The 27,297-nt window shown below is 33.7% G+C and overlaps 1 protein-coding gene and 1 long non-coding RNA gene across 2 annotated transcripts; both read right to left on the bottom strand.

The window, feature by feature from the left end:
* Positions 1 to 439: 439 nt before the first annotated feature.
* On the bottom strand, positions 440 to 27,280 carry LOC134278656 (uncharacterized). The gene is made up of 8 exons (XM_062760953.1): positions 27,103 to 27,280; positions 20,138 to 20,168; positions 16,112 to 16,212; positions 15,382 to 15,502; positions 14,867 to 14,977; positions 1,242 to 1,368; positions 655 to 782; positions 440 to 450 (listed from the first exon to the last, which is right to left on the bottom strand). Exons 3-8 carry the CDS (start codon positions 16,208 to 16,210, stop codon positions 440 to 442), a joined length of 597 nt encoding a protein of 198 aa, XP_062616937.1. The 5' UTR covers positions 16,211 to 16,212; positions 20,138 to 20,168; positions 27,103 to 27,280.
* Positions 23,221 to 25,983, bottom strand: LOC134278651 (uncharacterized). The gene is made up of 3 exons (XR_009994487.1): positions 25,843 to 25,983; positions 24,223 to 24,350; positions 23,221 to 23,660 (listed from the first exon to the last, which is right to left on the bottom strand). It is a non-coding gene; the product is annotated as an uncharacterized LOC134278651 (long non-coding RNA).
* Positions 27,281 to 27,297: the final 17 nt, after the last annotated feature.

The following is a 27,297-nucleotide window of genomic DNA, read 5'->3' as shown; positions in this document are numbered from 1 at the left end:
TTGTTGCCTTTTTTATTAATTAGGCAATTCGAAAAAAAAACAAGACCCCAATGAACTTCCGTTACCCGTACCAAGATTGGAAGAAATTCATGTTGTCTCTAGATATTGAGAAACGATGTGCATACCTCAGGTGCATCAAATAATGCAGCAAGATTTGTCAGCAAACTCGTCGTCATCAAATTGCACGTGTTTTGGGCTTTTAAGCGCTTTCCCTTTGTGACGTCATACATTTTACGATTGAGTAATTCTGAACACTAATTTTGGTGCATAGTAACTAAATTTCTCTTCTGAAAAATTTTCGGTCATGCGGTCAAATTTTTGTCGAATATTAAGCTATCCTGCGTTTCTTTTTCCTTTCAGTATACATTTAATTAATGTATGAAAAAATGTGTGAAAACAGACCCTGGTCTACCTATATTCCTACATGTATAAATCGACATTATTTAAAACCTGCAAAGATATTTATTTTTAAAAGAAATCACTGGATTATATTTAAAGGAATGTTTTATGACATATATCTCTGCAAAGTATGGTTATTTTGTAATATTTTGAATGGTAAGTTATTAACATTGTTTACAACTTTTGTTGGACAATCCTCAAATAAATAATAAAATAAATCAAAGTATAGAATTAATACAATAATAAGAATATTACCATTTACGGTTATGTTAAAGAGACAACTTGCACTTTCGCCATGTTTATCTGTTGCTACAAAATACCAACTTTTCCATCCAGGACCGACTCTGATTGGATTAGGAATACCTGGCTGTGAAGTTGTGACACTGGAAGATGAAAATGTCTAAATGTCAACACGTTGTATCATATGTACCACATCTTTTTTAACTTAACCTAAGATGATTGATATCGGGTGGGGGAGGTGGGGGGGGGGGGGGAGGGAGAAATTTTAAACAACACGAAAAGATTTTCTTCCATATGAATTTGATCACAAATGTTTTTCGTATTGTTCAGTGAGAAAAATATTTTTATGTTTTCCTTTATATACTTTTAAAAAATTTGATTACTTCTAATGGCTGCTTTCTACACATTTAGGGGGACAAGATTTGAAAGAAATCTTTATAAACAATTTGAAGATGTTGCCATACTAATACAACTGATCGCGATTGTGAGCTTGCTGCACTTCAAAGAAAACTTTTAAAGTTTTCTTTTGGTAATATGTGCATGCCAAATAACATGATATTATTAAACGTTTCTTTTAGCAGTGTAAAATTAAAAAAAATTACCCTATGGAAGGTTCTTGTGGATCAGAAGCAGTAGCCCATTTCCATGAAACATTGGCATAGTTGTGTCCTTTCGGGGCATCCATAAATATAGGCGCAGGGCATCGTATGCTGGGTCGATCATTGAACACTTGAAACATTTATGAAACAAATATACTGTTAAAAATCGTTCTTTTTCAAATATATGAATTAAAATTCATTTACTTTAAATTTTAAAAAAAGTGTACATTCGAGTGTTTAAATGTAACACTGACATTGGACCGATAATTGTTTTAGTTTTTACAAAAAAAGCTTGAATCAATGACGTGAGTCTATGCATTCATACCCTGAATAATTCATTTTTCAAAATAAAAAAAAGTTGAGGAATATATATATATTTTTTTTGCTTCTCATATGCGAGATATTTAATCATGCTGTTAAATTAACATGGGTGTATCTTTCTTTTCCCAGTTTTCCTTTCAGTTGCCATTATATAAATATTGCATGCAGTTGAGTGTAACATTGGAAATTATCACCGCGCCTCAATCGGTTGACAATGGTTTTCGAGGGATGAAAATTATCAATGTTACACTCAACTACATCCAATATTTATTTTATTATACTGAATGTTTTATACAAACACATAAAAAAAGTGAACCGTACGCGCGTAAATTCTGCACAATGGCTATTTTTTTTTAATATCACCCGTCGTCGAGAAGTGTTGACTATTGCTACGCTGGAGGGCGTGGATTCATTATTCAGCGGTAATAATGTTTTTTTAACAAATGTTTCTCGACCAATCAGATTCAGCTTATTTACATGAAAGTGTACTATTTATCATAAGAACATTTAAATATTTTGAAGTCGTGCACAGAGTATGTTGTCGAAAATCTGAAAACAAACAAGAGGCCAATGGGCCTGAGAATCATGCAACAACTTTCAAATGATAGAATTTGGTTCATGTTTTAAGGTAGATTCCATGGCATTCACAATTTTGAAAGAGGCTGGCACCATTGCTAACCATAACTATGAACTTAGCGATTGCTTTGTTTGGTTACTTAAAGGGGCTGGGTGGCCATGGCCATTTTAAGACTATTTCGATCTCTTTCGATCTCCTTAAGAAGAAAAGCTCCATATAAAGATATACAATAATAGTCAAATTTTAAAGCTTATATGTATGAAATTTCTCTTTGTCAAATGATAGTTGACAGCTAAATATATCATATCTAAAAATACAAGTTATATATGGTTGTTAATTTGTTGACCCTAAAGCCTCGGAGTCCTTAATACCCAAGGGCAGGGTAAAGGGAACAGAAAAATGCATATCAATTGATCAGTAATATTCAGCAATAATCATAATCATAAGTAACTCTACCACACATAAACCCCTGACCCTAGGTCCACACATTGCACAATTTTTGAAAAGGCACACTTGGTTATCAAAAATGTTTGATTAATACCAGATTTTAAACAATTCATTTTCAGTATATAAGTAGACCCCCCCCCCCCCTTCATGGTATTCATGAAATTCATAAATCTGGAATAACCCGTGCACATCATAACTATATAAGTAGTTAATCTGCTTATTACCCAGAAGAAGAAGATTTTCAAAGAATTAATGTATTTTCACTATATAATCATTATACAGCCCCACCCTAACACCAGAACCCCTGAACCTGAGGCCATGAAATTCACAATTTTGGTAGAGGCATTCTTGCTCATCATAACTACGAGGGGTGATCAAAAAGTTCGCGAACTATTTGAATAACTTCCATAAAAGAAACAATATTTGGTTTTAATGTTGATTATATTTTAAAGTAATCCTCCCCGATTTTAATGCACATCGACCACCGTTCTGCGCATGCGTGAATCACGTGCTATTGGCGGTCACGTGACCCCCTCCGTAGCGTTCTGTCACAAAAGTTGAAAGATTTTTCTAAGTTTTATATTTCTTTCCATGTAAGTTAATTTTTATGACAAGAACAATTCATTTGTCAGAAATGGTCATATCTTGGCAACAGAATGGGTGGATAAGAATAATTATCCTTTCCAAAAATAAGCATGGCGACCATTAAAACACAAATCTTCTGTCTCGGGAGAGACCTTTATTCAAGGTGGATAGAGAATGGGTGCCTCCTTTTTATCATGTCTAATATGTTTAAAATCTAAAGTAAACGATATCTTAGGTATTTAATACTTATATTCTTGTTTAAATATTCAACTATTTTTCAAAGTGTTAATTGGAGGTCTTTGATAGGAAATTGCTTAATTAAAAATACATATCTTTTCAAACTTGCTTTCACTGTTCAAGATGACATGTATCATTTTTAACCATCAGCCTTCCTTCACTAAAACGATCAATCCAATCATTAATTGAATTTATAGGAACTCATTCATCTCAATAAACTGTGTACAAATTATTATATGATACTGTAGAGGGATTTCTAAGATATACAATAAATTGTACATAAAAACTTTATTCAGCATATGCTTTTTATAGAACTTGTGTACGGCTATATCTGTACCGAATTTCATTCTAATCTGAATTGTGGTTTTGTAGATATAGAGATAGTTCGCGAACTTTTTGGTCACCCCTGGTATGTACTTTGTTAGTTTATTTAATACCTAGGAGCACAGAAAAAGATTTTCAAAGAATTAATGCATTTTTCACTATATAATCAATAGAGCCCCCTCCTAACACCAGAACCCCTGACCCCGGGGCCATAAAATTCACAATTTTGGAAGAGGCACTCTTGTTCACCATAACTATGTACTTAGGTAGTTTAATTAATACCCAGAAGCAAGGAAGAAGAATTTCAAAGAATTAATGCATGATCACTATATAATCAATAGAGCCCCACCCTAACACTAGAACCCCTGACCCTGGAGCCATAAAATTCACAATTTTAGAAGAGGCACTCTTGATCATCATAACTATGTATAATACCCAGAAGCAAGGAAGAAGAATTTCAATGAATTAATGCATTTTCACTATATAATTAATACAGCCCCACCCTAACACCATAACACCTGAGCCTTAGACCCTCAAATTCACACAAAATTAGAAAAGGCATTCTTGCTCATCATAACTATGTAGTTAGTCAGTTTATTTAATACCCAGAAGCAAGGAAGAAGATTTTCAAAAATTAATGCATTTTCACTATACAATCAATAGAGCCCCACCCTAACACCAGAACGCCTGACCCTGGAGTCTTAAAATTCACAATTTCAGAAGAGGCACTCTTGTTCATCATAACTATGTACTTAGGTATTTTATTTAATACCCAGAAGCTGAGAAGAAGATTTTCAAAGAATTAATGCATTATCACTATATAATCAATAGAGCCCCGCCTTAACACCACAACCCATGACCCTGGCACCCTAAAATTCACAATATTTTGGTAGAGTCACTCTTGCTCATCATAACTACATATATGTACTTAGTTAGTTTATTTTATACCTAGGAGCAGAGAAGACGATTTTCAAATAATTAATGCATTTTCACTATATAATTAATAAAGCCCCACCCTAACACCAGAACCCCTGACCCTGGGACCCTAAAATTCACAATTTTAGAAGAGGCACTCTTGCTCATCATAACTACCGTAAATCTGGAAATTTTTACGTCGATTTTATTTTGCGATTTCGGGTCAAAATGGTGTTGATTAATTTTTACGTTTCAACATCTTGCGAATTACCACTGGTTTCTTTACATTTTCTTTTTGGTAATTTATTTTTAAGAAAAATATTTTTGCGAATGCAATGAACTCGCAAATTTGCTAAAAAATTATCTACAGCAAAAATTTCCAGATTTACGGTATGTACTTAGTTTATTTAATACCTAGGAGCAAAGAAGAAGATTTTCAAAGAAATAATGCATTTTCACTATATAAACTATTTAGCTCCGCCCTTGCACTAGAACCCCTGACCCTGGGGCCATGAATTTCACAATTTTGGTAGAAGACCGAATGCTGATTCCAATCATACCATCAGTTTGACTGCTTGATGTACAACGTAAATATTTGGTCATTACGTCAACCAAATAAATGACCTAAAGTTGGTCATGATGTCAACTAACTAAGTGACCAAATATTGGTCATTCCGTTAACCAATTAAGTAACCAAAAATTGGTCATTAACCATTACATAAACTGTGACCAGCGTAACCATCAAATCTCGACCAGTGACCAGAAAACCAATAGCGGCCTACGGGATCCGCTATTCAAATAGGTCTTGAACGGCCAACGTAAACCTTTTCAAAGATGTCGAGGAACGAAAAAGCGCTTGCGGAAGATGACCATAATACAGCACCAAAAGAACTATAGTTTATCGACGGTACTCCAAGCAAAGAATTCTTTTGTGGGCTAACAACAACGACCAGATAGGAAACGGCAGAGGAGTCAACTCAGGTACCCAAGACATTTTACACATAATACTACAAAAATGAAAAACTTTGAAGTCCCAAATGAATCTATTACAATCTCAAATGAGACCAACGAGTGCTAATAACCAATATGTAGACCAAAATTACGTGCAATCCAGTACCAGTACTACGTCTGAAGATGAGCAAATACAAAATTCACGACTTTCGTGATAATGAACATTCAAGGACAAGTTGGTTAATCCCGACAGGACCACGCAGTTATACTACCAATGCTAGGACCAACGAATTTCAGTCGACCATGCACAGCTTTGATTACGATGTGTACCACTTTATGGTCACACAAGACAGGCCCATGATTACGGATTCAGGCGTACATGTACCCAGGAACCTAAAGGGAGAAAATCAGCAATGTTCGATGGTACAATGAACTGGAACGACCATATAGTGCATTTGGACATGATCGCCAAATTAAACTACTGAAATGAGGAGACCAAGGCATTAGAATCGGCTACCAGTCTACGCGACCCGGCACTAAGAGTTTTGAGTGACATACGACCAGAAAATCGGTATAATTGTCGTCACGTTGTTACTGCACTGTCAGCAAGATTTAACCCAGAAAATCAAACAAAAATCTACAAGACACAATTAAAGAGCCGCATACGGAAGAAAAACAAAACGATCACAATTAATGCAAGCCATAAAGCGACTTACGAGGATGTCATACCCGAACACACCCCTAAGTTTCCGCGACCAGATAATCAAAGATTCTTCATCGGAAGTTTACATGACCAAGAAATGGAATGGGCAGTGTTTCAAGGAAAACCTACAGACCTAAAAAGATGCAGTGGAACTGGCATTGGAAAATGAGGCCTTTCAACAAGCCCGGGGGAGGAGAAATAAGGTTGCAGTATGTATGCAGATAGAGGAACCAGTGTATACCAACAGAAATAATTACGAAACAGACCAAGTAGCTATGATCAGCCAAAATACAAAGAAGTTTTACAAAAAAGGTCCCTGTTTCTACTGTAAGAAAGATGGTCACATCAAAAGAGAATGCAGATAACTACAACGACATCTCAAAAATGAAAAATACAGAAATCAAACAAAACCGGAATACGTAATAGACGTGACGACCAGAGAACCCGAAACCAGGGAAACTCACAGTAGTTGACGTCGGTGGCCTAACGTCAACTATAAAACAGAAAAGACCACGTGTTCTTTGGAATAAAGAACTCAAATACTCGCAGTATTAACTTATAACAATCGATGTGCTTGTTAACAATGTGAAATTAATTGTATCATTGACACTGGTTCAGTTATTACAGTTATCCACGCAAAGAAATATTAAGAGATAGAAAGATGTGTGAGACCTAAATTATCTCCAAATCGTAGTAACTTCAAATGGCGAACGGTGACTTAGTTGTACAAGAAGGTGAGACTATACTTCAAATTCGTTTTAATGATGAAGTTACGGAACATCAAGTGTCTTCGCCGACGTTTAGTCACATATGATTTCAGGCCTTGATTTTCTTAAATGGCATAACTGCCAATTGAACTTTATTGAAGGGACTTTTAGATTGAAAAAAAAAAGAGTTACCATGTGACCTTGATAGTGAACAAAATCCTGTGTTCAACATTTCCATACAAGAAGCTTTACAACTTGATAATAGGGACCGACGACCAGGTGAACCTTGTGATAAGAAGGAGACAAACAACGCTGAGAAATGTATCAGAGGCTGTACTGTTGGTGACGCAAAGAAGAATCCACCAAGGGAAGCCAGAGGAAAACCGGGTCAGTATTTAGTTAGGGAACGACTGGAACAAGCGGTTCAACGACCTCCTTGGTCCTTTACCACGGACCAAGAAGGGTAACAAGTGCCTTATTACCAGTTTAGATTATTGCACCCGATGGATACAAGCAACCAAGAACCAGAAACGAAAGTACGACACCAAATCAAACCAGATTCAGTACACCCCAGGACAAAATGTATGGATTGCGTCAAAGTCAAGGACCAGAGAAAGATGTCCTAAACTTAAGGCTCGTTGAAATAGACCTTAATCGTATTACGTGCCATGTCCAATTTGGTATACAAAGTGAAAAAGTATAAAGCCGAGGAACAAAAATTTGTGCATCATGACAATATGAAGCTGTTCGTGGTGAAGTAGTTGACGATCCTTTCGTGTAACACGTATCTCGATAGACATTTCCAGTGACCATGTATAAATCATTCATTAAATATCCCGAAACGAGGACGTTTCAACTTAAGAAGGGGTAATGTTACGTTTCACGAAGTGTACTTGTGAAATTGGGATTAACTTTTGTTTTCAAGTTCGGAATAAATGGACCTTGAACCCGATGTTTATAAACTGCGTAAATATTTGTCAATGAACAGTTAACGAAGAAAATGAACAGAAATTGATTTAATTTGACTTTTTTTATTTACCTTGTATAATTTTATGACAAAGTGGTGTATTTTGTATGTTTTATATGGGTACAACGCTATTAATTTATTAGGTAATTTTGATGGTCAAAACCCGCTAATTTTCCTATTGATTGAATTGATTGTGACGTCATAGGTATCTGACTTCTCTTACGTCATCATAACAACTTTTGTCTATATAAACCAGCTGTTTTGTGTTTAGACTTCAATCGGCTGTGGGGAGCGACTCGGAGCACACAGCCTATCCTGGTAAGGATAAAGTGACTAGAGTCGACAGTTCGCTTCCCATATACTTCGGTTATAAGAGAGTGGTATGTGCATATGGTACCAAGTCTGTTTATACGAAACCATTAAGGGAACCAAACTAGTAGGAACGTCCTAGATTGACCATCGGTTGGTCACTTTTTTGTTAACCAAATAACGTTTTACCAACCAAGATACAGTGTACCATTTTTTTTGTATTTATAAGTGGACCATTTGATCGTCTTAATAAATGTTATAAACTTTTAACAAGTGTTATTCCTAACAAATCTGAAACAAACATTATCTAAAGTGGACCGAAAATTGGTCATTACATTAACCCATTAAGTGACCAAAAATTGGTCATTACGTCAACCAAATAAGTGACCAAAAGTTGGTCATTCCGTCAACTAACTAAGCGACCAAATATTGGTCATTCCGTTAACCAATTAAGTGAACAAAATTGGTCATTAACCATTACATAAACAGCGTAACCATCAAATCTCGACCAGTGACCAGAGAACCAATAGCGGCCTACGAGTTAATTATTACACGATACCCTCGCTTTCGTTATAATTTCTGTTCTTGAGATTAATTGATTGATTGTTACAGTATATTGTTTATGTCCCTCTTGAGAGTTTTTCACTCATATGGAGACACCACCAATTGCCGGTTGAGAGCTACAAATTTTGTCCTATGGTCGGCACTCAGGACCATTGAGCAGTGAGGGATCTTTTTCGTACCAGCACCTACTACGACATGGGACCTCGGTTTATAAGGACTAATCCGAAGGACCAGTCTCCACTTCCCGCCATAGGTTTCGAACCCGCGATGTAAGGATTGACGTCTCATTAGCGACTCCAAAGCAGACGCTCTAACCATTGCGCAATGCGGGGAACGCTGTTCCTGAGAAGAAAATTTTTATTAAAATTTTTCCTATATATTACTTTGTAAAACTTTGATCGTCCATTGTGGTCGAAACCTTCCCCGGGGGTCATATTTTGAACAAAATTGAATCTACACTATCAGAGGATGCTTCCATATAAATATGACTTACCGAGGCTTTGTTCATGAGAAGATTTTTGAAGATATTTTCCTATATATGCAGGGTTCACCACATTTGAAAATTTAACCATGGAGGAAGTTGTGCGAAGGTAAAATGTGACCGAAAACACAGAAACATGTTAGACTTCCTAACCTTCATTAATCAATGATTGATTTTACAATTTTTAAACTTAACCACTGCAACACGAAAACGTTGAAAAAACCAACACTTTTAAAAGATTAAAAAATTATAATTAGATTGAAATAAAATTATTATTGGACCATTGTTTGCTGTGAGCATGCGAGACCACGTGATCATGAATAATTCAATAAGAGGCGTTTATTATCCGATTCGGAGAGAAAATAATTTTTACCAAATAATATTTCATAACTTTTAAAAGTGATGGAGTGGAATTGTCTTATTTGCAGAAAGTATATAACTTACATAACTTGATGAGACACCACATATATTTATTTCTTTTAAAATAAAACACTAATACGGCATATATATCTTTAACAAATGTACCAAACTTTACCCAAAACTGTGGTTACCTTTTGAAGGAATTTAAAGAAAAAATTCTGAGACAGTATAACCATGGCAATTTTATTCAGAATGAAAAGAGTTGTAGCCTGTTGTATGAAACGTTTTGTTTAAATATGACTTAATCTGTTGAATGGATAGTATTTCATTTTAAGTTAACACACAAACGAACATTTGGACCAGTGTCTCTTTTTCTTTAAATGTTCTATTTTTCTAGATATTACATTTTTCACCGAGTGTATTCCTATGTTTACTTCTCCACGTGTCCCAGTGCTAAAATTAGCCATGCCAAGAAATCTCGTCCGGTTTACGCACTGATGAAGTCAATAAAAGTGTAATTGATGCAAATCACCCATATTCCCCAAACGCTAGCAAGACAATTTACGGCAGCAGATTTCGATTTTAGGGGGGTGGGGGGGATCATAAGTTTTCAGCTTTCTTAGTTAAAGAAAAATAAACTTGATATATTCTACCGTTTATTTCTATCAGTGATATTTTTATATTAAAATGAAAATATTAACATAGCCAATCAGGTTGCGTCACACCTGTACTTGTTTTCACTATGAAATTCCATATAGAATAAAAAGTCGTAAAAAAAAAAATCTGGTATTTGTTTACTTGAAAAAATATCTAGCAGGAGGTGTTAAACATTACCTGTCACACTATCTGACACACTCTCACACACAAAACGGTACCTACACGGCATTTTCTGACTTTTTCCATCTGCAAACAGGGCTACCCTCAAATCCACGTGTTTTCAATGTGTTTATAAACATTCCGAGTGTACCGCAGGAAGTAGCCTCCTATTCCCGGGAAAAAATAGTTCCTGTCAAAAACCTTTATTTGTTCAAAAGGTACATAAAATTTACTAGGCACAGGTACCAAAGTTGTAAAAATGGCTTGGAAAAGAATAGAAAAACGTCTCAAAAGAAAAGAAAATCAATGTTATATGTAAGGACCTACATTTGAATAGGTTCATTTTGATTGATCAATTACCGGTGTGATACCTCTACCCATTTAGTACTCCTCTCCCCTCTTGTTTAACCAGGAAATGATGTCAACTTCCGGGAATCTGGTACCCTTTTCCCCATAATTCGACGCGCGGTACTTCCACAACTACCAAGTTCATCGTACCCGACGTTAATTTATGCTCAGGAAGAAAAAAACTATATGGAAATACGTAAAAAATTGAAAGACAGCTTATTTCTACTAAGGAAATTAGTTTACTATAATTAATAATTTTTAACTTTCTTTTTCTTTAACTTACTTTTTTTTCTACAATATTTGATAAATATGACCCACTCCCCCCCCAAAAAAGAAGGGGTGCAAAGGCGTCTAAGTAATTAGTTTTGTACCTATGTTTTAAACCCAGTAAAACTTAAGATCCCTTCCTCAAAACTGCTGACATTAATTGTCTCGCCAACATCTCTCGGGGGAGTTTCACAGATAAACGTTAATTCGACTTTTATTGAGTTCGCTCTCCGGACAGACTGCTAAAGGTTTTCTTGGCATGGCCACGCGACGTTTCATAAAAACGGGAAATAACTCTAAAAAAAACTAAGACGGCGATTGACACTTAAGTACATTTTATCAGAAAGATAATATAGTTAAAACTTTCAAAACAGAGCATGGGAAATTGATTAAATACAGAGGGATATAAAATTTTGAAAAAGTATTTTTTTTCTGGCACAGAAACTTGATCAAATCGGATGCTTGACGATTATCATGCATGTACTCGTCATCTTTTATAAACTCGTTACCTATTAATCATGTAGTGAACATGTTGAAGTCCCCAAAATTATTTAAAACATAATTTTATGTACAGGATAATTTACTCTCAAAATATCGACCATCAGCTGATTGACTCTGTATCGTCACGCTTCACAACATATATTAGTCGCCGATTAATGAGAGTGTTTGTTTTAGCATGACCCGGCTTTCTCTCGAGGCATGCAATTTAATCAAGGCGACTGCCGATTTTAACCATGGCGCAGCTCGTTTAACCATGGCGCTCATAAATTTAACCATGGCGGGCCCTATATTATGTCTATGTTAAACTTTGATCGTTAAACATTGTGGCCCAATATGCATCCTACCCTCGGGGGTAATGATTTGAACAAATTTTGAGTTTTCACAACACCTGACCATGACTCTGCATGAGATTCATCTGTCCTGCTTCATTGGTTCTTGAGAAGGTTTTTTTTTCAATGATGTCGTTAATATTTTCTTATATCGTAATTTTCTCCCCTTGGAGGTCGACATGACCTTTCATATGAACAAACTTGAATTCCTTTATCCAAGAATACTCTGTTACAAGTTTGTTCGAAGTGGCCTAGTGGTTCTTGAGAAGATGAAAATGAGAAAACTTTACAACGCCAACAACAACGACGATGAGGGGTAGTCAGGCAACGTATAAATTTCGATCAGAAAAACAAAACTCACTTGAGCCTTCGGATCACGTGAGCTAAAGAGAATTTAAACCGCCACCAAGCAGAAATGAACATCTTGAATATTATATGCTCTGTCTTACAAATTCAGCGCATATTAAGGATAATAACATAAACAAACTTTTACCCCAGAAAGTGAATTATCTTGATGTATTCTGAAGCCCTTCTCACTAAAGAAGAAATATTCGATCACCTAACAATTTTATGATTAAACAATTCACCAAAATTTGGGGGAAACTAGGAAAATGTATTTTTCTAGTTCAATATTTTCTTAAAATGTTTCTAAGCTAATGTATTTTCTGCCATCTTTATATGCAACTTTTATTTAAAAAGGTATGCAGATCATTATCCTGGGTCAAATATATTATGGAAGACAAAGATTTTCCCCTATTTTCTTTCAAATGTAATCAATATCCAAAAATGATAAAAATTGATGAAAAAAGTCTACAAACAATCCTAAAATATGTTAATATTTTTTATGGAGTCTTTACAGTGGTATTACTTTTGAGAAAAACAAGGAATTACTTACATGACCCTTTCGACAATAATAAAACGAGAAAAAAACATTTACACATAAAATGACATTTATTGAACCAGGTCAGGAAAGAGTTGTCTCCTCTAATGTCTACGTGAACACTGTCCGATCAAATATTATTTTCGTCAACTTTGATTATATTGATACCTTGCTGCTTCTTTTTTCCCCCTTCAAACCCCTTTTTTAAACGCTTATATTTGGACTTGCCAGTAAGGTTCCTGGATTTCTTTATGTGCACGTGGTACATTTTTACAATAACTACAGTTTCCGGTTTTTTAAAATTAGAACAAAACACTGCAAATTCTGGAAAAAATGTAGTGTAGCTCTTTTATGCAGAAGATAAGAAAATTTTTTGTGGTATGTATCCTTAATTTTGAAACTAATTTGAAATCAAACATTCCAAGAAAAGAACAGAATTTAAAAAAAAAAGAATTGAGCGAAGACCCGACCATCATTATTAAAGAAGCGGAAAAAGGAGGTACCATAGTTATTATGGACAGACACTATTACAAGGAAATGGTAATATGTCATCTTCAAGATGATCATTTTTATATTTTAAACCGGAAGTCTCTGTCAAGACTGAAGCTCTACTGGTTTGTACTTAACAAATGAAGAGAAAAGTAGCAGTTGGGATTTGAAACTTTACAAAAGCAATGAATAGAATAATGATGCTTGATTGAGGTCTTTTTGTGTCAAGATATTGCAAGAAGACTACAGCTGTAGGAGTAGCTTTTAATAAACCAGTATTTTTTAAATTTTAGTAACCATGGCAACACCGTTCATCAAAATCCGATACACAGAATTATGTACCTTGGTATGTAGTCTACTTGTGTGCCAAGTTATACTGAAATCAGACCAAAACTGTAGAAGGAGTAGCATTTTGAAAGTATTTCACAGAAATTTCTATTTTTAGTAACCATGGCAGCATCATTCATCTTAATAAAAAACCAATAAAAAGAATTATAATGTATCTTAGTGTAGTCTACTTGTGTGCCAAGTTATACTGAAATGAGACCAAAACTGTAGGAGAAGTAGCATTTTGAATGTATTTCAAAGAAATTTCAATTTTTAGTAACCATGCCAACACCGTTCATCGAAATAAAAAACCGATGAATAAAATTATGTATCTCAGTGTAGTCTACTTGAGTGCATAGTAATACTGAAATCAGACTTAAACTGTAAGAGGACTAGCATTTTAAATGTATTTCACAGAAATTTCAGCAACACTGTTCATCGAAATCAACAACCGATATACAGTATTGTGTATCTTAGTGTAGTCTACTTGTGTGCATAGTTATATTGAAATCAGACCAAAACTGTCGTATGAGTAGCACTTTGAATGTATTTCATAGAAATTTCTATTTTTCGTAACCACGGCAACACCGTTCATCGAAATCAAAAACCGATACACAGAATTATTGATCTTAGTGTGTGCCAAGTAATATTGAAATCAGACCAAAACTGCAGGAGGAGTAGCATTTTGAAAAATTGTTTACAGACAGACAGACAGCTAGACAGACAGACATACGAAAATTATTCAAAACCCTCGGACTCCGTCATATAATGACAGGACCATCCTCATGTACACAAAGACTGAGCAATCTACCTGAATTCTCAAACTATTTTGCAAAAAAGTTACAAGTTTCATCCGTGATGATTTGTGTTTTCTTAATTATGACTGAGAGTTGTCCAAAAAGTTAGTGGACAATAGCGTTTTGTGAAAATGAATGGATCAAGATGCTAGTATATTTCATGTATACCAAAATAATAGTTATGAAAGTCAAAGTAAGAAAATTTGTAAAAAATCTCGCTCATTAAATGTCGCGATAGTGTGTACGGACAAGGCTTAAAATACCAAAAATATTTGAATAAATGTTTTTATTGAAATGGTTATTCTCTTTACAAAACGAGTCAAAGCTGAATATAAATATATCAGAGATGTACTACAGATAAAGCGGTTATCGCCATTTTCTGGTCATTTAGATCATGCATTCTCTATCGGAGATGAAATATATTACCTTTCTCACACATAATTATACAATAAATTCCCAACGTCAACACACTTAACACGACAGCGCCTATCCTTTCACCAGTAGTGGAGACCCGCCTCTTTACACGAGGAACCAAATCTGATACAACAACAAAAAAAAAACAAGGTACAATATTTTGTTTTAAAAAATCATAAGATAAAATAAACTTCAAAGCTATAGGTATACCAAGATCATAAAAATGTTCTTTTCAATAAACCGAATCAAATTTATTTTCTTGAAAGGATGACTCAGAGTTCTCCAATATTTGAAATTTTTACAGTGTTGCAGAGTTTATCCGATGACGCACTTATATTCGCTTTTTACGCGATCGAATTTGAAACCAAAAAGCTATATTCGTTATCATAGTTAAAAAAAAAAAGTATAATACATTCACATATATTTTTAGATTCACTAAAATTGTTCCACAATGTATAAAAAACTATAAATGTATATTTCGCAAGTCGCCAATGCAGTCACCCTTTTAACATTTAAGCCTAAGTTACCTTTTGACGAAGTATTTTCACCGCATTGCCCGTTCAAACAATTGTCATTGGACGTAATAGACTGATCTTCCTGTTTGAATTTCTCTGAGGGTCTTTGTTGTTTACCGGAAGAACATGGTTCCTACGAAAAACAATCTTCATTGATATAATAATTATGTATACAATGTACCTTTGTCACATCGTAACGAAAAAGACACAGTCGGACAATAGTAATCATTTTTATTTGCGTAAATTAAAAAAAGGTTCTCAAAATTAGGCAATGAGAAATGAATCATTTGGTTTATTAATAAGCAAGCAATAACGGTTTATTCTATTTTGCATCCCCATCCCGTAGGGGATAACATAGTTGATAGGATACTTGGATATGGTATATAAACATCTCTGTCCACAGGAGTTCGCGTACCTATCAATTTTACCACAGAAGTTTGCGTACCTATCAATTTTACTGAAAATTTCGGTAAAATTGATAGGTACGAGAACTCTTGCGATATGTCCAAAAGTTTATAGAAGAAACTGTAGGAAAGTTAAGTTTCTATTTGAGATAAGTTTTAAGATTCCTTTTTCGATCCCTTGTCATCATTTCCAAACAGTAAATCTTGATTTAAACACAAGTTGATCGGTAATAGTAATCCTTATGGACACAGATTCTACATTTATACATTATTTTGAGAAAATCTGAACTTCGAATTCCTTTAATGTTTCCTGGATAATAGAATATATATCTGCTTACCGACATAGGGTTCTCCTCTTCGAGTAAATATATCAAGTTAATTTGCAGTAAGCAAAGAAAGACAAATGCAAGTCTTCGCTGCTGTGGGATAAATTGCATACCTTCAAGGAAAAAAATTATTTTAAAGTACATCCTTCACATGAAAAAAACTAGATTCAAGATGTTAGCGAGACACAAATATAGCAATTTGTCCTTCAAACTCAGTCTTTAATATTAACAAAATATAGTTAATTTCGCGATATTGTCTCAGTTGTGCATAGAATGAAAAGAGCAACCGTGGGAAGATTATAGCGTTTAACAAGAGGCCAATGGGCCACATCGCTCACCTGAGAAGCATTGACCATTCTGATCTTTACCAGATTTCTTCCTTGTAATACATAATGCATCCCCACCCTACCCAACTGATCATAATTTAGACATTTAGAAATCTACACTACCCCATGATCCTTCCATGTGCACATAAGTTTCAGCTTTTCTGGCCCAGTGATTCTTGAGAAGAAGATTTTCAAAGATTTTTCTTATTCATTTCTATGTAAAACTTTGATTCCCCATTGTGGCCCCATCCTTCCCCCGGGGGTCATGATTTGATCAATTTACAATCTACACTTCCCCAAAATGCTTCCACATAAGTTTTAGCTTTTCTGGCCCAGTGGTTCTTGAGAAGATTTTCAAAGATTTTTCTTATATATTTCTATGTAAAACTTTGATTCCCCATTGTGACCCCGCCCTTCCCCCAGGGGTCATGATTTGAACAATTTAGAATCTACACTTCCCCAGAATGCTTCCACATAAGTTTCAGCTTTTCTGGATCAGTGGTTCTTGAGTAGAAAATTTTCAAAGATTTTTCCTATATATTTCTATGTAAAACTTTGATTCCCTATTGTGGCCCCGCCCTTCCCCAGGGGGTCATGATTTGAACAATTCAAAATCTACACTACCCCAGGATGCTTCCACATAAGTTTCAGCTTTTCTGGATCAGTGGTTCTTGAGAAGAAGATTTTCAAAGATTTTTCCTATATATTTATATGTAAAACTTTGATTCCCCATTGTGGCCCCGCCCTTCCCCCGAGGGTCATGATTTGAACAATTTAGAATTTACACAACCCCAGGATGCTTCCACATAAGTTTCAGCTTTTCTGGCCCAGTGGTTCTTGAGAAGAAGATTTTCAAAGATTTTTCCTATACAGTATAATTTGTTCAATCCGGCTACCATCGGTTCCATAAAATTTGGCCGGATTAGACAGAATCCGGAGTGCAGGAAAAATGCAGGAAAATATCAATTTCGAAAATTTTCGTTGTTTATTTACAAGTACAAATTCATATACATATCATAAATAAAATCAAATGATGAAATCAATTACTATTTTGGAGTCTAGAAATTATAAAATAGTCTCACATGACTGACTATATTTTCTTATTTGTTCACGAAGTTTGAAAGACGGGTGAAATGTTTCCTCAATCAAAATATACAGGCACGCATAATATAGGCCTACTAAGTATCAAGCGGACCGGGTTTCGCATGTCAAAGACCTTATTCAATGTATTGACAGTAATGCACAATTATTTACGATTTGCTAATTCTTATATTGAACTTTTAATTTTATGTAAAAATTTACGTCTTCCCCCACAGTACGTGTCATGGCGCCATTTTGAATGCGTTCGATTTTCGATCCCGATTTATATTTTGATTTGTAAATCGCGTACATATATTTTTGTGTTTATGTTATTATGTGGTAAAAGGAGTTAAAACAAAGTTAATTTTTTTAAAATTGTAATTTAATCATATAATATATTTTTCAAGTGGACTGTGTCACCGCCGCATTTCACCGAGTTCGTCTCATGGCACTAATAATCATGCTAATGTAAACACAGATTATCACATTCCCCACGAAAGGTGTTAATTGCTTTGAAGTAACTCAGGTGTGGCCGGATTAGAGGGAATAATTACCGTTAATTATGAGCAGTAGGGACCAGTATGGCCGTTCGGAATACAGAATAGACAGTATCCGGACTACACAGATTTTTTTTAAAATGAATTTGTTAAAGAAGTGCATGGGACTAAAATTTACGGACGGAATGGACAAATGTCCGGAGTACTCAGAGTCCGGATTAGACAAATTTTACTGTATATTTCTATGTAAAATTTTGATTCCCCATTGTGGCCCCGCCCTTCCCCCCAGGGTCATGATTTGAACAATTTAGAATCTACACTACCCCAGGATGCTTCCATATAAGTTTCAGCTTTTCTGGCCCAGTGGTTCTTGAGAAGAAGATTTTTTAATGACCCCACCCTATTTTTGTCTTTTCTTGATTATTTCCCTTGTGAGGAAACTTGGCCCTTTATTTTAACATTTTAAATTCCCCTTTACCCAAGGATAATTTGTACCAAGTTTGTTCAAAATTGGCCCAGTGGTTCTTGAGAAGAAGTCGAAAATGTGAAAAGTTTAGAGACGGACAGACAGACAGACGGACGGACAGACAACTAGACAGACAGACAGACAGACGTACAACGGACAAAATGTGATCAGAAAAGCTCACTTGAGCCTTCGGCTCAGGTAAGCTAAAAATGTTCACAGATGGACAGGCAGACGGCTGGACAGCAGTACGGACGAACGACAGAAACCTTACTCTATATTTCAAAAGCTCCTCTGGCCTCTGAAATAAACATAGACTACCAGAGTCTGAGACTAACCTTTCAAAATGCTAAAAATTTGCTTTTTTCAAAAAATATTATGGTTAATTATTAAAAATGTTGCAATTGGCTGAATGGCTCTACAACACTTAAAAATCTACAAAATTCAAAACACAAAGCATCGTTACAAAACTTTTATTATTTTATCTCCATTCCATCTTCATCAGTATCTTTCCTTAAAACATCATTTAATTTCTTATTGCCTGAAATAAGCATCACAATTAAAACAATTTCCAATATAATGTGAACAGTAAAGTATTTAAATTTTGCACGATCAACAAAGTTATAATTATACCAAAAATAGAAAAAAAACTGTGAATTCCTCTATTAGTACCTCGAGCTCAGTTTAATCAAGATGGATTTTTAGTTCAGCTTTTAAAGTTGCATTATGTTTGTGTACATAACTTATTTGCTTTTTAACATATTTACATTTTTTGTACATGTATTATTTTTTTCACCACAACCTCTTTAGACATTGAAACGTTACAGCTGACATTTGAAGTACACAATCCACATCATTATCTCGCTTTACGTGGCCATGATAAGAATTTCTCCATGCTGAACTACTCTTTTTATAAGAAGAGCACTATCACAAGATGTTTTTGAATGGTTAAAGATGAAATTTTTGTTACGCGATTTAATATATATATTTTTAAAAATAAACCTCAAAATTTAATATCGATTATAATTACAGTTTTGAAATAATCTTCTCCTTCGACCAGTGCTTTCATTTATAATTTTCACAATGAAATATTTGTCCAAAATTTCTTCTTCATACTGATGCTTTTATTATAGAAAAAAACGTGTTAAAGGTAGCAGTCTGTTTGTGTATGTAAGGGATGTTAAGTAAATTTATGTAACTCGATGAAAAAAACGGGTAAAATTTTGTTTACAGTCTCCATTGTATAATGTAACACAACAACGCTCTACACGCGTCATGCTGCTGAGACTGTACACTCAGCCTCGATTTGAAAAGGGGGTATGTGTGTGTTTATATTCAAAGGTCAATGTCAAAAATTCATAACCCAATTGCAAACATTTAGATTTTAATTCTGATAGCTTGGTTGAAGTGGGATTCCACAAAAACGAAAAACAGAGAGCAACGGTAAACCTTTATTCTTGTACATGCATGCTTTTTATGCATTATCATTAGAAAATAAAGAAACCTTTAACATGTTATAAGATATTTAATCACTTTCTATCGAGCACAACAGAAATAATATTAAATTTTGTAAAAAGTTTCTAATATTGGAACTCTTTTATTATAAAGAAATTACACTATGCCATTAGCCAAATAGATAATATAATGTTTATTGTGGAAGAAAAATACTTACCGATGATATTTGCTTTAAATCACTGAAATACCTAGAAAGTTGAATAAGACTAGCATTGATAACGATCTGCGCAAGCGCGGAAAACTAATACGTAGTTACGTGCAAAAAAAATGTATGTGGCAAAGATTGATTTGATTTGAATATTTCATATTTGTGATTTCTTAATAAGTTTGGGCACGCATTTTATGTTGAAAATACATCAGTTAATAGGGAGAATACTTTCAAAAGAACCCCCTCCCCCCTACAAATTCCTAAAGTTGATGTTTAGATTTTTTATTTCCTTACTTAGTGTTGTCCCATATTTGTTTACTTTCAGCGCTAAATGAACATGTACATGTACCTTAATTGCCACCTAGCAAAGTAAATGTTTGTGAAACATTGATGCCTGCGTATTGCAACTAATAACGGGGTTTAAAGCTTTTCAAGTGCAAGCAATGCTCCTATGTCAAGGACAAAAGGACAAAACTGTTGGTATTGTAAACAATACAAAATTGGAGCAGAGCAAAAAACGGACCTTCAGATAAGAAGAGGTGGGATCAGGTGCCTTGGAGGAGAACGCATCCCCTGCCAACCGGTCATTCTTTCTGTGTGCTCCTTGTCATGATCAGGAAATAACGTAATGTCATTTCATTGTGTAAATAACTGTCAAACAATTAGTACATGTATGAAAACGTCAGTCAGCATTTGAAATAATAATAAAGTGAATTTGCTGACAGGGTTATTGTCTCGACCATAGAACTTCTGAAAAAATGACTTTTAATAAAACTGTTGATATTCTTGTTTCATCAATATTTTTTATCAGTAACATTCCACCTTTTAGAAATTCATGGTACAATTTAAAGGTCATCCTCCTGCGTATCGAATCAATTGACAGATATGAACCCCCGTATGCAGGTGATAAGTGTATATTAATGTTTTTTTCTATATAAAAATGTTCCCGATACGGTTGTACCTCAATTTTAAAAACACACATCAATCATTATATATATTTATTTAAGGTAAAGAAAAGGAATTCGAACTCATCTACTCTGAATTAATGATGCATACCCCACCTTTAGAAATTATAAGACTGTACATTGTACTTATAATAAGAAAATAACAATGGTTCTTGCTATATGTGTTTTTTTTCTGTTACCTAATGTGTTCAATTATGTTTGGTACATGTTTTGTCAATAATACTATGGGTTGAAATATTTCAGTTACTTCATCATTTATTTGTTAATAATGACAATTTAGATTCAAACCTTGCGTTTCATTTGTGTCAAACAGAGCACCGCCACGTCAGAAATCCATAAATACAGATTCATATCATCTGTCTTTTAATATCAATTCTCTGTAATTGTCAAACAATATCAATAATGCTTGGCCACGCTACATTTTCAATTTCTATGAAACTTTTTGTGTGTACTCACATTGTCACATCATTAATGGTTTTATATTTTTTTATTTCAAAAAATGTCTCGTTGCCATGGTAACGGCACCTATTGTTTCCCCTGTAAATGCTTCCTAAAATTTGACCAAAAACGTGATTTTGTAGGTTTTACTGAATAAAAATGAGCTTAAAAGAAGCAAGAGAATGGGAAAATCTACTTTTGTTTCAAAACTACCTTTATTCCTCTCTAGTATAACAACATAATTTTTTAAAAACTGTAATTCTACATAATGGCTTAACAAGGCTTAGCTTTGGGGATTTTGGCATTTTGCCAAATTGAGAAAATTACCATTTTAGACCCTTTTTCAAAGCGATTTTTTAATACTTTGCACACTGATTTGAAATTCAGGAAACAGTGCATTGTATAGATGGTACATAAGTTAGTTTAAACACATTAAAATATTTATGGGACACTTAAACATTTTTTTTAAAAAGCTGATGAAAAATTACCCCAAATCTGCAAAATTTCCGTATTTCAAGGAACATATGCACATTTCATTAAGTTCATATAGAAAAGAAATGTACCTTTCTACCTGTTTTGATGTCATTTACAGTAAAATTAGTCCATATCTAGGAGAAGTGTCATGTAAAAATATTCACATCCCATTTCCAAGAGCATTAATACATGTAATTCTGTTCTTGGATAGGAGAACTGTGAACACCTGCACAAAATGCCCCCCCCCCCTTTCCGTAAAATTGACAATTTTGAAGTACATGTAGACTAACCAGGGCATGTTTCAAGTTTCCTGAAACTATCCCCTTAGATTGAAACTAATATGAAATAAAATTTTCCCTATCCATTCTCTATTACTATGGAAACAGGAATGCAAGATTTGTTACCATGGAGACAGGAATACCAGATTTTTAACCAAAATGGCTGCATTTAACGTAACAATATTCCCAAAACTACACTTATTTACTCTTTTATAAAACCTGTGTAATGAGTTAAATGTGAATGTGAACTAAATTTTTTGGCATCTTAAATTTGCATCTTTATGATGTTGCAAAAATATAATGCATTTTGTAATGCTATGTCAAATAATTGCAAAACCTTGTGGCTTTTACTTTTTCAAGATTTGGTCAAACTTGAAAAATTCTGAAATGAAACTAAAACAAGCAGGACATTCATAATATTTTAAACTCATTTCCACTTGTTACTTTGTATAATTATTTATGAAATTCATGGGCAACTGCAAACCACAGATACTTTGAATTAAGTCAAAAATTTACCCCCCCCCCCCCTTCTGATTTTTTCTTTTAAAACTTATGAAACATGGCTTTAAACTTGAGAAAAATTACATTCATTGGTTAAAAAAAAATCACATCCTCTTGGGTAAGTTTTCTTGGATTTAAAGATAAATATCCAACAATGGAAAACTTTAAACATAGTGTTTGGCATATAATTAATAATTAGGTTTTCAATGGATCTTTTGTATTCTGTAAAGTCAGTTGAAACAATGCCCCTCCCCCCCCCCCATGAAACACTGCCCCCCATAAGTATCATTTTAAGGAAGTTCTTCCTTTCATTTTACTAGGTTCCTGCCAACATCTCATCACACCAACTATATCAATCTCCTTTTCTTTTTTATTCACATGTAAATATAAATTCTGAAAACAAGAGAACTTTTCACTTTTTTATTTTTTATATATGCAACATTTAGAGTACATGTATTCTCAACTACAGTACATATCATTAGATTTACATGACAAATTCTACTGTTTCTGCTGCTCTGAAAATCTTGTCTCTGATTTTTCAATTTTAGAGTTTTTCTTGGTCAGGCATGTACCAGTAATGACCTACATTGACATACACAAGTAACACTGATAATTAGTTAATGAGAATTATGCTGAGTTGAGTTTTTTTGGCAAGGTACAGAATAAAGCTTGATAAGTTCTAAAACATATTGTTATACAGCATAAGATTTGAGGATGCCATCACATAATATGATAAGCATGTTCCTATTATATTTGAACTTTGACATCTCAAACACTGATATCTTGAAGACAGTGGGTATAAGTATGTTGAAGTAGGTTGGAATTCAGCTTTCACTTGCCTGGTTTCAAACCTAAAATATGGCATCCCTTCTCAACCTGCAATGTAAATAATTCCTGTACTTTCCAATATACACTGATTTCAAGCTAATTAAATGTGTATGTAATCCTTTAGAAAGTTGTTTTCTTTATTCTAGCGTAATAATTCTTCTGTTACTGGACAGGTATTAAATTTTGTTTGAAAAAAAAAAGAAATAAGCAAGATTTAAATTTAGAAATAAAATTGAAATATTTTTTAACAATTTAAGGACAGATGATACAAACAAACTTTTGTCAAAGAATTTGAAAATAACAACTGGGGTCATGTTTAATCAGTAAAATTAATAACTTTCTTCAAGTACTTTTTAATTTTTAATTCATATTTGCATAAAAATGGAATTTGAAGTGAAAAATATCTGTATAGATTAATAAGGATAGTTTCAAGAGGGCAGACTTTTGAACATCACAGAAGGTTTACAATTTTTTAATAATTCTAGAAATTTATTAATAGCATCATTAATTTGCAATTAAATTATGCCAAAAAATATATACCAATCCAGGCATCCATTTTTTGTTTGTATCATCTGTCCTTAATTTACTTTCATATCTTAAGAATGGTTACCTTGAAAAGAACAAAATCTAGGCTGTCCACTTTCTTGCAGAATGCACTTGAACTTCAGTCATGGCCTATTTGGTCCTGTTTTGGTTTACTGGTCTTACTTTTTCTTTATTCATCTTATATGGTAAATCCTTTGATGAAAAAATGATGAAAATAATTATTTTCCTAGGAACATGATCAAAAGGAAAATTCATTTCATTCATACACAGACATGTTCATGTGTGTGATCATCTTACCAGTAGTGAATATTTGCCTGAGTATCAAATAATTTGTTTAGAATATTATAAGACATGGTCAGTGTGTATAAAACAAATATCATTATAAATCAGAGGTGAATATTCTACAAGTACATGTATATAGTTTTATTATACCCTCCGCTTGAAAAGTGGTAGGGTATACTGTAATCGGTATGTCCGTCTAGCTGTACGTCCATCTGTCTGTACGTCCGTCTGTCTGTTACGCTTTAGGGTACTCATCTCTTATTATCCGCAACTCCTCTTATACCACTGCAATAAGTGAAATTTAATGAACCTTTCACAGATTCTTTATTACATATTGCCATTGTGCACCTCCTATTTTACTTTTTGATTTGACACATATTTTGGGTTTCCCAGCCACAGTAAAACATGGATTTGTCATCAGTTATAACCATATGGGAGGCAGGGGGTATCATTTAGTGAGCTCATTGCTCACAGTACCTCTAGTTAAATTTTGTTTTAACACTAATACATATGTACAAGTGAATATATATATTTTTTACTGTTTGCTATTTGAAAAGATTATTATTATTCACACAAAATTGATCGAACTATAGATTATACAGTACCGGTACTTCACAGACGAATGAAAGAGTCTATATAAACAAAAATAACTCAATATTTCCAGTGCATTCTTAACCAAGATCTATTTTGTCAATACATATAGTACAGTTTTGGATATATATAATAAATTTAAAGTTTAAAAGATAGAAGCTATTAAAATAAAACAATGACATCAAAACAAACATGCTGTTTTCCTATTTTCTGCTTATGAACATCACATGACCATATTTTGCTGATATATAGAATACTATTTAAAAAACTTAGCTACTTTATGCTTGTGCTCACACATTATAAACGTTTGATGCACTTTTTTTTTTACAGAAACAAACTTGCTCTAGTTAAATATTTTAACAACACAATTCTGTAAAACATGTGCCTAAATGCCAATAAAGAATTGAAATAATAGGATAAACAATGAATGAAAACTGACAGAAGTGGAAATTTATATTATAAAGTTAAATAATGTTCACTTAAACAGTTAAAAGTCTCTCTCAGCACATCATAAAAAGTAAACCTACTGAATGGCACAGATTTTATACAATCTATCTATAGACATTTATATTTCGGGGGGGAGGGGAGTTCAGCTGTATCAGCAAGTGATGTTTATATGCTTAAAATTCATTTTTATTAATAAAAATAATTAATTCATTGGTCAGAAAGTCAAACTGTCAAAAGGTATAGTTCGCTTGATTTGATAAGGACCACTGACCACTACCGTGTATTGTAAGGCAACTAAAATTAAGAAAATATGCATTTGTTAATCTTGATATTTTTGTAATGCTCAGTATATACATAAATTTACCTTCTGTCTTCATTGTTTAGGATGTCTAGCCTTCTTTTCTTCTTCCAGACTGTAAAACTTTGAAGAGATTTTTCGCCAGAAAATGTTCATTGCTGTTTACTAAATACACATTGTACCTCCAAACGTTAGAGAGTAGTTCAAGGGAAGTAATTAGGAAGCAAAAAATGCTTCAAAATGTAGAAAAAAGTAATCTTTACCTTTGAATTCCTTTTCCATCTTTGAGTCTCCCACCAATATTTTACATATTTTGATATAATCAAATATCAGCCTTTCATAATTAATTATTACTAAATTTGTAATCAGTGTGCCTTTTTTGTTTTAAGCCTCCAAAAACTCCACTAAACCAATCACGTATCTGATATGTTATAATATGTAAAATGGCCATTTACTATTAAGAGATTAAATTAAAACTACAAATATAATTACCTTAATCTGTAGGATTAAATTTAAATAATGAAAACATATTAAGTTATTCCTTTTCATTTCTGGACACAGTTTTTCTTGATAAGTGCACTTTCTTCAAAATTAACGAAATTGAGAATTTTGCACCCCGTTTCTATGGCAACCAAGGGTCTATTTCATAAACCCACTTTAGATTTTACAATTAATGACATAGCTGTTTAAAATTATTATTAAAAAATCAAAATGTTTTTCTATGCGTGGCCAACCAATTTTGATAATTACAGAGAATTGATATTAAGAATTTCGAGTACAGTAATATTCATTTCATATTTGTATGCATAAAGATTACTGTTTATTTCTATCACGCAGCTGCGAGCTGACTGCATTTTGTAGCTTTGCAGAAAAATTTAATACAAATCCCTTCCCGTCTTTGAAAAGAAGTACATTATCGGGAAAAGGGTATAAATATAAAGCTTTATGCATCTATAATCATGCAAAGCTGGAGCTATTTCTGAGGACTTGATTATCATATGAACCTTAAATATTCGTAGTTGATCCAGTATTTATTGTTAATCCTTACAACAGCAAAAAGTTAAAATGTATGGTTTGCAAAAATAACTTTTCCTACTGAAGTTTTAGAATCTAAAGTATATGTAGCTTCTTATATCTAATGCGTAATCAGCTGGCGTCACCCCTGACTTCCTTTCTGCTTACACTCCTGCATGGTATATTCATTTTGTGTCATTTTAAAAAAGACGGTTTCTTTCTATTGAATAAAGGCATTAAAATTTTTTTGTTTAAAAAGTCCATGCAGTCCATAGCAGTTAAATTTAAACAAAAGTAACGATGCAAACTCACCTTCAACAGACGACAGAGTGATCTGGCTTCTTCAGCAATTAGAAATGAATGACTTCGAACGTAAACACACCGACTAATAAGAGTTACGCGTATAAATAACAACGGAAAGGGGATTCGAATTTCAACAGAAAAATATACCCTTGACCCCCTTTTTGTTTATCGAATCGACGAAGAATCTTCTGTGAGCTGCATGAT

This window comes from Saccostrea cucullata, unplaced genomic scaffold, assembly GCF_032062105.1.
Source record: "Saccostrea cucullata isolate Sc308-1 unplaced genomic scaffold, CSIRO_AGI_Scuc_v1 ctg664, whole genome shotgun sequence".
Taxonomy (NCBI): Eukaryota; Metazoa; Mollusca; class Bivalvia; order Ostreida; family Ostreidae; genus Saccostrea; species Saccostrea cuccullata.
This window is presented reverse-complemented; position numbering and strand designations above follow the sequence as displayed.

What these genes read in the sequence shown, in the direction of transcription:
- LOC134278656 (XM_062760953.1), bottom strand. Translation starts at nt 16,210, where the DNA reads ATGCAATTTATCCCACAGCAGCGAAGACTTGCATTTGTCTTTCTTTGC. An exon ending in AAGAGGAGAACCCTATGTCG is followed by an intron (nt 15,503 to 16,111) that starts GTAAGCAGATAT and finishes TGTTTTTCGTAG; the next exon opens with GAACCATGTTCTTCCGGTAA. An exon ending in TGAAAATACTTCGTCAAAAG is followed by an intron (nt 14,978 to 15,381) that starts GTAACTTAGGCT and finishes TTGTTGTATCAG; the next exon opens with ATTTGGTTCCTCGTGTAAAG.